General features: G+C 41.4%; 1 protein-coding gene across 5 annotated transcripts in view; it reads right to left on the bottom strand.

The window, feature by feature from the left end:
- The window catches only part of BCAR3 (BCAR3 adaptor protein, NSP family member), a 93,373-nt gene that overhangs the window by 22,214 nt on the left and 58,613 nt on the right, over nt 1–12,546 (bottom strand). Inside the window, exon 1 of one of the 5 annotated variants that reach the window (XM_048862196.2) lies at nt 7,928–8,225. The exons of the other annotated variants lie outside the window; for them this stretch is intronic. Within the exon in view, the coding sequence (XP_048718153.2) occupies nt 7,928–8,011 (84 nt within the window). The 5' untranslated portion in view covers nt 8,012–8,225. Of the gene's footprint in view, nt 1–7,927; nt 8,226–12,546 lie in introns of those variants that run through there. 5 annotated transcript variants of the gene reach the window in all.

Below are 12,546 nucleotides of genomic sequence, written 5' to 3'. Positions count from 1 at the left end.
TGGTTTCTATCTGAGTTTGAGAGTCAGGTATTATATAGTCAGAGAATGGGTAGAACAAATTAAATAATCTTAATTTACACTAAAAATGGATAGGAAGCAACGATAATAATAATAAAACCTAACCTAATCCAAATTGGCTGGAATTATGAAGACACAAATGGTTTTCTTTATAAAATATATGTTGGAAACTGTTCAAGATGTTTACTGCACAAAATCTCCAGATGAATATTTGGTTACCCAGGGGATTCACTGTCATATCTCTGTGTAGCCTGTTGGTAAAGTATTATTTACTCAAAGCACATCTAAGGACTGTTACAGTTGTTTCAGTAGGTCTCAACTTTCCTGATAAAAGGTAACCCGAAACCCTGATGAGGTTTTCATCAGACCATTCGCTAGTATCTTCTGCTCATGCAGCTTCCCTTATGTCCTTCATCCTCATGATAGTATTTCAATTATTTCCTGCTGCTATGGGCACAGTTTAGCTAGCAGACATTTAAATTAGCCCCAAGAGGCAGCCTTGTTATTTTCTGATTCTTCTTGCTTTGAAAGGAAAAGCTCAACTTTTGAGAAGGCTTCAAAGCAGAGAGCAGTATTAGAGATCAATGAATCAATTAGGAAAAAAAAGGGGGCATCACCTGAACCAGGAATTGAACCAACCCTACACCTTGCCCAAGGTTCTAATAAATTCAGCTACATATCCCACAAACCCATCTTTTCCCCAACCCCCCACAGGCCTCCTGCTCTTGGTTAAGTCCATCCTGAAGTCTTTGCTAGCCTAGTTGCAATCTTCAGATCTCACAAGTTCTGGCACTTTCTTAGAATAGATGAGGGGAGGAGGGAGGTATGCCCTGGCTTCAGATACTGAGAAAATCCCAGAATTCACATGATTTGAACAGAGCAGCTGTCCAGAGTGCTAGACTGAAAACTCCCAAAGGAATAGAAGCACAGGTGAAAGGGATGTTGGGGATTTGGGAGGTGAGGGAGAGCAAGACAGGAGAGGATAGGAGATGAAACAGAGGAGAAGTATTGAGGAAAAGAAAGGGAAAACTCACAAGGTCTGGAAAAGCTTCCAAACTGTAGGGAGTGAGTGGGGCTCATCTGAATCCAACCCCAATTTTCTCAGGTTGCTCCTCTCTCATAATAATAAGAGAAGATTTGGCCTAGATAAGGTAAGAGAAACTCAATATTTACTGTAAAACTCATGGCTTCCGTTTAAAATGTACACTTACTGCAGTAAGTTTAACCTTGCCTTCTTTTGACATTTGCTGTAAGTACCTGGCACTGCATGTATAAAGATATTTAAAGGTATTGGATACCACAAAACATCCTTTACAATTCCCTAGCCCCTAAACTACTAAACAAGACAGACTTGCATCAAGTATTTCACATGTATAGGTGTAATCACCTGCAAAAAATATCCCTAATGGGATGCTATTTGAAAGCATTCTGTTTGGTCCTTATTCTCTCGTGCCTGGTGGTTTTATTGCACTTAGCCTGTAAAACTGCAAGCATGCAAAACCCAGACTAATTTCAAACACTACTTTGGGGGAAGTGGAGGGATGGAAGACTCTCTTGCTAAATGGTACATCTTGAACCATAGCACTGACTTCTCTGCTTAGATTTCCCTTAATTTCTCACAAAAAATGGAAAATGTTTGTGGAACTAAGATGGTGTGTGACAGATATCGCAACCACATGCAACATCTTTGGGGATCATAGTACATTAAGTGTGTGAATGGTTTATGTATCACTATGGGCCAGGAATTGTATGCAACTCCAGGAAGAGGGATGCCATAACTCCTCCATGAACTAAGAACTGTGGGGGGTGATTAAGGTAAATCACTCTAGGACAGGTGTAAACACCTCTAGAGAGGTACCAACCCCTGGGGAGGCTTGAATATACTAGTTCAAACTGGATTTTCCAGAGACCAACAGATAAAGAAAGAACTTTTGGCATAAAAAGGCTGTATTTAAACAGACCCAATGCCTTCTTTCTGATCCAGCAAATGAATAGGACTTTCTGTGTAAGCGCCCCCACCCTTGCAGAAGGATTTTGCCTACTAGAGCCTCATATATTGATGCATGCAGCTTCTTCTATTGTTTTTAATGTTTTCCCTGTAATGCTTTTACCTGAGGAATAAATGTGCTTGTTTAGAAGAAGCTGTGTGTTAACTGGTAGCTACTGTTCAGAGCCCTTGAAGAGAAAGCAAAGCACAGGTGCTGGCCTTTAGCTAGACTGGCTTGCTGGGGATATTGCAGTGTAGGGCAGGGAGCTGTGCAGCCTTAAAATCCCCAGTCAGAAGGGACTGGGACAAGGGTCCTCAGCCAGAGATAAGTGATGGCCGGACATGTGAGAGCTGACTGGGCATTCCTGGACAATGTGAAACTTTAAGTAAATTAATACAATGGCAGCAGCTACAAGAGGGGCACATCTTGACTATAGCACACAGCCCATATTTTTAGGTCAGGTACTGGGAAAATCCAGAGGAGGAAAGAAGTTTTCCCCAAGGTAGCGTTCCATGGCTAATACTGCAGATTCAGGGCTTCAACACACCCTGCAGCTGCTGCCCTCCCCAGTCATGGAGGAGAATGGCAGGTGGCTACCCATTTCCACACTTCACAGAAGGTGTGGACCCCTGCATAATCTCCCTGAAACCCATCCCCCAGCACAGTGGAATCACACCAGTTCAAATGAGGTCAGAGCCTTCTACATGTAGGGGTGCATGAGACAGAATTTGGCCCAAAAGAGGGAGACATAAAACTGATCTAAACTGAATGATGTAACAAGGCAAGGTCAGGCCCAACTGCCAGCTTGTTCAGGAGAAAGTTTTGTAGTTCAGACTGATTTAACTCTCCCTTTGAGATGTCTCTATTTGATTCACTCTACATTTGAGATGGCCAATATATAGATCTTAAACTGACCCAAGGGAACCCTAGAATTAACCAGAGATCTGAACTAAGACAGAGTGGAATGACATTTTATGGGAAACCCAAATGGGCACTGGCTGAAGAATCGTGAGTCTCTAGTGTCAGCTGGGAACTTTTGGAGGAACAACTGGGGAAAAGTATCAGGAACAGGCAAACTTCAATCATCATCTCACTGACTTTCTTGAAATTCAAGTCAGTCACACAAGCGGAGTGTCCTTTGCCCACCACAAGGCAAGGAGCGTGGGGCCCTTCTGACATTTATGGAGATGTTCCTGAATGGAAGAGCCACATGAACATTGATCTGGTTTATGCCCAACAGGCATACAATACAATATCACCGGGTTCAGTCAAGTGCTCACTGAAACCAACAGAAAGAATCTCATTGGCTGCAGTGGGCTTTGGGTCAGGCCTATGTTGTACAATCCTTCACTCCAGTAAGAAAATAATACCCTCCCTACAACCCAACTGTAAATATAACTCAATCCTTAATTACTGAAACGACAGCATTCATAGACTAGGGAATATGGTTCACCTTTAGCTAATGGAGCCTAAAGCTTTGAATTCTTATGTGTCACAATCCTAAAGTTCCTATTCCACTGTTGAATGGTACTTGCTCAGGAAAAATTCCCCTTAATTGCAACGGGGATTTTTGCCCGAGTAAATCTTAAGGACTGCCAGATTTGGCCCCATGTGCTTATGCAAATGTATTTGAGAAATGCTTATGTCCAATCTATTACTAAGAAGCCAAATGCTGATGTATGTACTCATGTAAAGCTCCCACTTCAGCAAATGGGAATAGGCTGAAGCAAGTACAGAGTAAAAAGTAAGCATGGAGTTTAGGAGTTTGAACAAAGAAGGAAAATTGTGGTAACAAAGGCACAAAGTAGCCTTGGGTAGTTCTCAAACATAAAGACAATCGTTTATCTCTTTTAGCAACACATTCCGTGCACCATCTTCACTACACCCACTATAGCCATGCTCAGAAAAAGAACTGGGGTTGCACAGATATCAGTTACGTGTGTGTTAGTGGGCATGTGGGAGTGGAAATCTTATGAATTATGTAAAAGTAGCATGAGAACTCAGAGAGAGGAGCTTTCCCCTTGGAAGATCTTAGGACATGCAGACAGGTCAAGAAGGAAAGAAGATCTTTTCAAACATGATTTTTTAAAAAAAATCAGCCTTGCTACCAAGGATGCAAAACAAACCTCATTGCAGATCCTGAAGTCAATGGGGAGCCAAGGTTCAGAGAGTTATGTGAAATTTCATAGTATCTTGGTAAGTTATTCCTTCCCAGCCCAGACTCTCCAACAACAACAAATTTTATGCCAAAAACAAAGATCCAAAAGCTGGGCTGTGGTGACTTGCTAGCTCATGGTATCAGACTGAATATCCTTCATGTGAATGCTGAAACTGGATACGTAAAGCCAAAGATACCAGTGAATCAGATTTAGATTGTCATGTAGTGAAGAAATATTAGTTAAAAATCACCATCTATAAAAAGCCATTGCAAAGGCCATCTTTCTCTTGGACGAACTTGCAAGGGTGGCCTCTTATAAAAGGCTGCCTGCCTGGGTTACATTCATAACATTAGGACATTACTGGGTGATGTGGTAGCTCTATATACTGGAAGTTTCAAAACCTGGCAGCAATGAGAACTTGAATGGCTTTCCCCTTTTGAACAGCTTCAGAAGAGGGTGAATCATCAGCTGTATAATTAGGCTGTTACGAACAAATATGATATTTGAACAGGTTCTCCCCTTCTAATCGTAAAGAACATATTAACTGAATAGAAGTTGCAACACATTCAGGGCTAAGATGGGGGCTGTTTACCATTTTTACCATGGTTGCATCTGAATTTCCAGATTCTGAATCCCAAAAATGACAGATAGAACTTTTAAAAGGAACCATTTTCAGTGGCTTGAAGCTCACATAATAAATGAGCACAGTTTAGGGGAAGTAGAAGTGCCTCTGCCCATTTCTACAGACAGCTGCCAATCACACTGCAGTTTTCTATAAATTGCAGTAAACATCTGAACTAGGTGGTGATCCTCATTCTTACTTACTGTTAGTAATTGAACAGGGGTGCACTTACTAAAACACACACACACACACCCCATTATCATGATATAGCGTCATTAGGCTATAGAGTTTCTGAACCATTACTAACCATTACAACGTAACTAACCATTACGTTGGACTTTACACTCCAGTAACTAAAATACCACTTTAGCTGCTGTATTTCTGATTTTCAAGAGTCACAAAGGTAGGTATAATGCATTATCAGTGCTCAGACCCCGTACATGTCACTACAGTGCATGGTGGGACATATATCAGTGTCCATGTGCTGGGCCAGATTCTGCTCTCAGTTACAACTCAAGTCAGTGCAGTTACTGTGGATTTACCTCAGTGTAACAGAACAGAATTTGGTCCTGTGTCTCAGATGCATCCCTGGTATAACTCTACTGATGTCAGAGGATTTATTCAGAACGAACTTGTCCTCGGTAACTGCACAAAGCTGATCCCTAACAAAGTTAAGGATAAATCTCATCTAAATATAATTTTTTTCCATTGAAGTCAATAGGTTTACAGTGGTGTGAGAGAACAACTAGCCCTGAGTTCTTTATCAATGCTGGCACCGAAGTGCATTGGCGTGCTAGAGAAAGGAGGCATTCAGCTCCCTCTCTTGGATCTCATGTTCTCTTGCCCCCTACCCATTTCCATGTCTGACTGTTTTCCCCTCAGCAAGGGTGACCCACTTCCAAAATGTAGGCATGTCTAAAAATAGCAGTTCATTGGATTTAATTAAAGATAAGTCAGCAGTGCCTTCTGGAACACATGTATTGAAATCTATTTTAAATGCTGGAAATCTCTTTAAATAGAACCTTATTTTTGAAAGAGACCAGCTGTAATTTGTTTCTTCATAAAAGGCTTTATTCTTTTCCCATACAGCAAACACTATTAATGTTTCGGTTTCTCCAGAGACTATATGGATTAGACCAAATGGAAAATTACCATGACAACACCAGTGTTATTTTAGATATTAGAAATTCATGCCAAGTTAAACAAAAGGCATGGACAAGAATGATCGTTTTAATTCAGTTCTGATAGCACACAATAAACCCCAACTTCATTTTGAAAGTTGTAGAGCAACAGAACTACAGTGAGAACCTTTAAAATCCCAATTAAAATTAAAAGCAATAAAGTTAACAGGACAGACTCTCCTTTCTTTGATACTGGTGACTACTTCAATGCGGTTGCATCAGTGAAAAGGAGAAGAGAATCTACAGTAGGGTCAAATTTTCAAAAGTGCCAAAGTGATTCAGGAGCCCAAATCCCACTGACTGTCAGGGAGACTGTCTTTAGGCCCTTACGAGCATAAATCTCACTGAAAGTCACTTTTGAAAATAGGACTAGGCTCCTTAATCACTCTGGCACTTCTGAAAATGAGACCCCTAATATTTTGAAAATGAAGATTAAATATTTCAGGAGGGTATAGGATTTTGTCCCACCAACCATACATAGTGAATGGAAGGTGAAGAAAAATTTAATTACCAGCGCACAAAACAAGCCTGCACTCTACTGAACGCAGTTAGCTTGGGCTGGTGGGGCACTGTGCACATTCCACTCGCTCGCATGGCAGCAGCATTAACAGGCTTGGGAGAGACACACAACCTGCCTTCCTCAGCAAGGTAGCCATTTGATGCAATCATGTTTGATGCAATCATGCAGCTACATACCCGGCTTGTGCAACAATCTGTAGCATGCGTTTTTGTTTTCAAACAGAAATCAGGGATCAAGTCTGGGTTCTAGGATTCATTTCAACACAAGCTAGTCTGTAATAATTACAGAAAGCCAGTCTTTAAAATAAATCTTAATGTTTGCATTAATTAAACTGTACAGTGGCTGCATTGTGTCTAGATAGTGAAGGCATCTCCATCAGTGAGGACGCTGTCCAATTCTAATCACAATGACAATACCTTTTAATGCTGATAGATGCTCATCTCTGAAAGCCTCAATGCATCTTCTTCACACAAACAAGCTGCCATGTAGGCTCACATATCTACAAACTAAACCCATGAGAGCAGCTCAAACGGAGAACCTGTTTATATGGTTTGGCTATTGTGGTTTTTATTAGGGATGGGGCTGAACTGTAAAACTGATCCAAAGCTCTTTGGAGAGATTTCGATCACAATTGATTGTGGCTCATATGGAATGCGTCCCACTCGGTGTCTGTAAAGTGCTTAGCGCATTTAGGATATTACATAATCTCACATTTTAAATCTACAATAAAATCGGAATTGCCTGTAGGGTTTTAAAATGATACTATAATAAAAGAAAAACTAATGACCTTGACCCAATACAAGTGTATGAGATGCTGTCACTGAAAAGTCCCACCTATTCTTTATAGCATTTTGGCTCCTTTGGACCAATACCAAGGCTTAACTTCTGAACACTATTACCTGAATAGAAAGCAAAGACTGAACACAGTGGCCTAAATTTTCAAATTTAGGTGCTTAAATTTAGGCACCTAAATCTATATTTTGGCATCTAAATCAAAGCAGCCTGATTTACAAGGTACTGAGAACTTGAAGCCATAGGTGCTGGAACTAGGGGTGCGACCGCAACCCCTGGCTTGAAGTGGTTTCCATCATATACAGGGTTTACAGTTTGGTACAATGGCTCTCAGCACCCCGCACTATACAAATTGTTCCAGCACCTCTACTTGAAGTTACTATTTATTTCCATGGGATCTGCTGGGGCTCACTATCTCAAACTCAGGGCACTTTGATTTAGGTGCCTAAATATGGATTTGTGCATTCAACTTCAGGCAAGTAAGTTTGAACATTTTTAAGCCTCTCCTTCAGCCGACAGTACACTATCAAAAGATACTTCCATTATATGACCATCACACACTGTATCTAAATGTCATTTTAAAACAAACACTGTTGAATATCAACTAGTATGCAGTATAGTTACTGTTATTGCAGAAGGGCACCTACCTTAACTCCAATAATGGATTTACGGTGATAAAAACAGCAAAGAGCTGTTATGAGAGTTTGAAAAACATTACAATCCTTAGGCATTTTCAAATCCTCTGTTCTGTGGACCCTTTGGATTAAAAGCAAATGGTCATCACCAGCAACTTTCAGGAGTTACTTTTGAGCTCTTTTGCATTGCCCTCAGCCTGCCAGGGCTCATACACTCCCCCTTACTCACACATCAATCTGGGACTATTTCCTCAGCTAGTGCAGATACTATCAGTTCAGTGGCTTCAGGCATGCTAGCTTCCAGCCTGCCATGTAGAGAGTGCCAGAATCCGCATGTGATCTATCACACTCACCAATGAAATTCTAACCCTCTGGGAAAGTGCCTCTATTTGGGTATCCCCTTGGATCAGAGTTGCAGTGTACAAATTTTTGAGCCACAGGCTCATGGCAGACTCTTTTTCTCAACAATGTACAACACCTGAGTCACTCACTGCACTCCTAAAGGTTTGATTGCTCACTCCTGCTGTCTCTGTTCAGTCACAAAGTATCTACATGTTACATAAATAATTCTGTTTAGCACACAAGTGATAAGGAGAGAGACGGAGAGTGGTTGCCTAGGGCTTGCATGACTCTGTTACTCTTCATAATCAAACAAAATGGTATATACTTAGAGTGTAGATAACCAAGGAAAATGTCAAATCTGTTTATTTTTAATTAGGAAGCTTCTGGCAGCCAGTCACAGGAAAAAAATTGGGAGAAGCCAATTACATCAGCACAGTCATTATTAGCGACATAGCTAATACAACCTTTTGGAGTTTAATTAAGACCATCAACTAACAGCCAGAGCCTGGTGCAGGTCCCACGTAATTGGGCAAACTGTTAGAAAGGAGAATATACTGTGTAAGTTTGAAAACTTCAGCGTGGATATAAAGTTAGACCTTATCCTCACAGAAGAAGAAGCAGTCATATTTATATATATATGCTGCTCTTCTCTTAGAGAGCACAGTTCCATCCGGAGACCTCTGCAAGGCTGTTAAAGTATTCCCTTTCATCTGTTTCTTTTAATCTCTTCTTGTATTGTGGAAAAAAGTAAATAAAGCATTGCTGATTGGCTCTCTCAACATGGTCATATTTCCTCTTCTCCTACTCTTTTCCTTTCCAATGCATTAGTTCTTGATTATGCTCATAATAAAGAAAAAAAGCAGCACTTAAAATTTTCCTCAAAAAGATATGGTCACAAATGGATTAGTCACTGCCCTCTACTGGATGGAAGCAAAACTGGTCAACGATATATCTTAGTCCCTGTATAACTAGGAACTAACAGAGAGTCTTCTCTAACTCAAGTGTTAGGGACCTGTGCTTTTGGAGGAAAGACTGGATTTTTATACAACTTCATTACTGTGACAGTCTGAGTGGCTATGACATGCAGCACAGCAATAGCTGTGAGATTCCTACATGACAATGGAATTGTTACAATATTTTACGAAGTTAAAATCTATAGTACCAGTGGAGAGGAAAATATTAGGAAATGAAGGATGAACAAAGGTAATGGCTATAGGCAAGAAGCTGGATTTAATTTAAAAAATAATTAACGTCCACAACATAAATAGCTTCTGGAACTCACTACCACAGGATACTAGGGAGGCAAATAGTTTAGCAAGATTCAAAACAGGATCGGACATTTTTATTTATGATAACATCTGCAGATGTTTAATTTTAGTTATTTAATTTTAGATGGATTTTTTTTCCAGCCAGAAGTATTTGCTGAAACAGATTCACTGATGCTTGTTCCAGAAGCAGTTCAGTAGGAGGTGGTTTTCATGCAAAGCTCCTTTCCACACCATTTGCCTGCTAAGATCACTACAAACACACATACTAAAAAAAAAGAAAAAGCCCTGTTGCCCAGTGGGTGCCCGCCTGCTCCTGACCAGGGTGTGAGCAAGAGAGCTCTGAGGCTCATGTGCAGAAACACTGGCTACTGGCCTGTAAACTCACAAATTGTTAAAAAAAGCCCTGGTTCCAAAATGTGGCCACTTCTTATGGATACAGAGCACAGCAGGGTTCACTTCTCTTAGTATTTTAAATGGAAATGAATTATATGACATTGCAATTTATAGGCCTGATCCTGAAACCCGTACTTATGTGAGTATCTCCTTGGAATCAATAGGCCAAATTCTGATTCTGTCTCATCTGAGTTTTTCCAGATTTACACAACTGCAACAGAGAAAAACTGTCCCAAGGTATGTGCATGTATGTGGATCAATCACAGAAGACCAAAGTTTACTTGTGCAGGGGCCTGATCCACTGCCCACTGAAGTCAATGGAAAGAACCCCAAAGTCTTCAGTGGGTGTTGGATCAGGTCACCGCTCTCCAAGAAGTCCCTCACTTCAGAGCTCTATGAGCTGTCAAAGTTTTCAGTTATTACTCTCTTAGTGAATGGAAACCTGCTGCCCCCCACAACAGTACATCCGCTCCAAACATCTGTGCAATGTTGGAAGTAGCCGACCATGGAGATAGATAAAGTTTGAGGGCCTGATCCTTTACTTGAGGTGTGTGTGTGGTATGTGTGTCTCCAAAGGTGCTCATCTGCATGTCTCAGTGTGGGACTGGGCCCTAAAGCTGCAATTACCCAGCTAGGGAATTCAGAGTCTGCGATTTCTTTGAAGACTAGCACTCTCTGTTCCAGTATTTATTTTAATGTGCAATGATTTAACTCTAGAAACCACAAATTTGAAATGCAGGCAAATAAACCTGTACATTATACTGACTGGGTCTCCTTGGGGCTGGTGTGCATGCTGCAGCTCTTCACTGGGGAACAAACAGAGAAAGTCAAGTCAGTATTGACTCTCTCAGCTTTGCTTTCACCATCCTCCTCCTCCCTTTCGTAAAGACACGGTTTCCACCACATGGTTTCAGTCTGGTCGGGAACGAGGGTACTATCACCACAGAAGAACTGTCCAGCTAACTTCCATTTTAACCATGGACCATCTAGTCATCGTGGCGCACACAAAGTTCTGCTAGTTCAGGAGCACTGAGTCCAGCGGCTGACAGGAAGGTGATGGGTGGGAGGCCAAAAGGCTTCTAATAATAAATAATAATAGTAGAGCACACTATTTTGCCCTTCTATGGTATATTTCATCCAAGAAAGCCAAAGCATCTTTCAGATATTAAACTTGGCCCTGCAGTACCACTGTGAGACAGGTATTATGGGTACAGATGGACAAAGTCAATCACCTGGGGCTAGAAATTCAGAAGAATTCAAGTCCCATCTAGATACCTAAATAAAGGCTGTACTTTCAAAAGATTTGCACCTAGAACCTCTCATTGTGACACTTATGGCCAGACTTTCCAAAAACACTCAGCAACCTACACTGTCAACTTTGCTGAAAACCTGGCTCATTGTTTTGGTGCCTAAATGGGAACTCAGCCTTTTAAATAATCTGGCCCAAATTACAGATGCTGAGCTCCTCTGAATATCTGTGTGGCCCAAAAGAGCTGCAATGATTTGTCCAAATCCGGGATGATTTGTCCATGCCGGGGCAGAGCCAGAAGTGCAATGGACGGGTTCCCAATTCCCACTACTCTGCTTTCACCAGTAAACAACACTGTCTCCTTTTTTTAGCTGACCACAGTCGCTATTCCACATCAGTGGGTATGATCAAGTTTTTAATTCAGATACAAATTCTGACTAATTCCTTCATGCAAGCAACTACAAGTACAAGTACAAGCAAGTACAGTCTATCACCAAGAAAACATGACTGGTTGTGAAGAGGTTCAAATCATGTCATCTTTAGGACTGGTTCTAAATTCACCCTCTCAGATACCTAGATATATTAGATACAAAAAGCACATAGTTACCAGTCTGTGTAAACATGGGGCTTTTAAATATATGGGAATGGGAGAGTGTGTGAATTCTGATTCCACCCTCCCAGGGTGAGGGGGGCTGGCTGAGAGAGGGACTCTAAGAAACTCCTTCTCAAAACTGCACCTTCAGCTGAGCCCTGCAGCTCCTCTCACACCAGTTACAGACATTCAAAATATCTATCAAGGATTCAGAGAGAAACGGGCACTGGGAAAGATCCAACCACTATCTTGGAGTTTGGCTTTTTTCATGGTCAGGTCTAATTTAGCACACATTAGTCCATGACCATGGAAACAAGGGCATTTCAGGCTATCTATGGTGAATAGCTGTTCAGTTAGGCCTGGTCTACACTATGGGGTTAGGTCGAATTTAGCCGCATTAGGTCGATTTTAAAATGAATGTGTCCACACAAGCAAACCCATTCCGTCGACTTAAAGGGCTCTTAAAATCTACTTCTATACTCCCCGGTGAGGGGAGTGGCGCTAAAATCAACCTTGCTGGGTTGAATTTGAGGTAGTGCGGATGCAAATTGACGGTATTGGCCTCCGGGAGCTATCCCAGAGTGTTCCATTGTGACCGCTCTGGACAGCACTTTGAACTCCAATGCACTAGCCAGGTACACAGGAAAAGCCCCAGGAACTTTTGAATTTAATTTCCTGTTTGGTCGGCGAACTCAGCAGCACAGGTGACAGTGCAGTCCCCCCAGAATCGCAAACGAGCTCCAGCATGGACCGAAAGGGAGACACTGGATCTGATTGCTGTATAGGG

This window comes from Caretta caretta, chromosome 8 (genome assembly GCF_965140235.1).
Source record: "Caretta caretta isolate rCarCar2 chromosome 8, rCarCar1.hap1, whole genome shotgun sequence".
Taxonomy (NCBI): domain Eukaryota; kingdom Metazoa; phylum Chordata; order Testudines; family Cheloniidae; genus Caretta; species Caretta caretta.
This window is presented reverse-complemented; position numbering and strand designations above follow the sequence as displayed.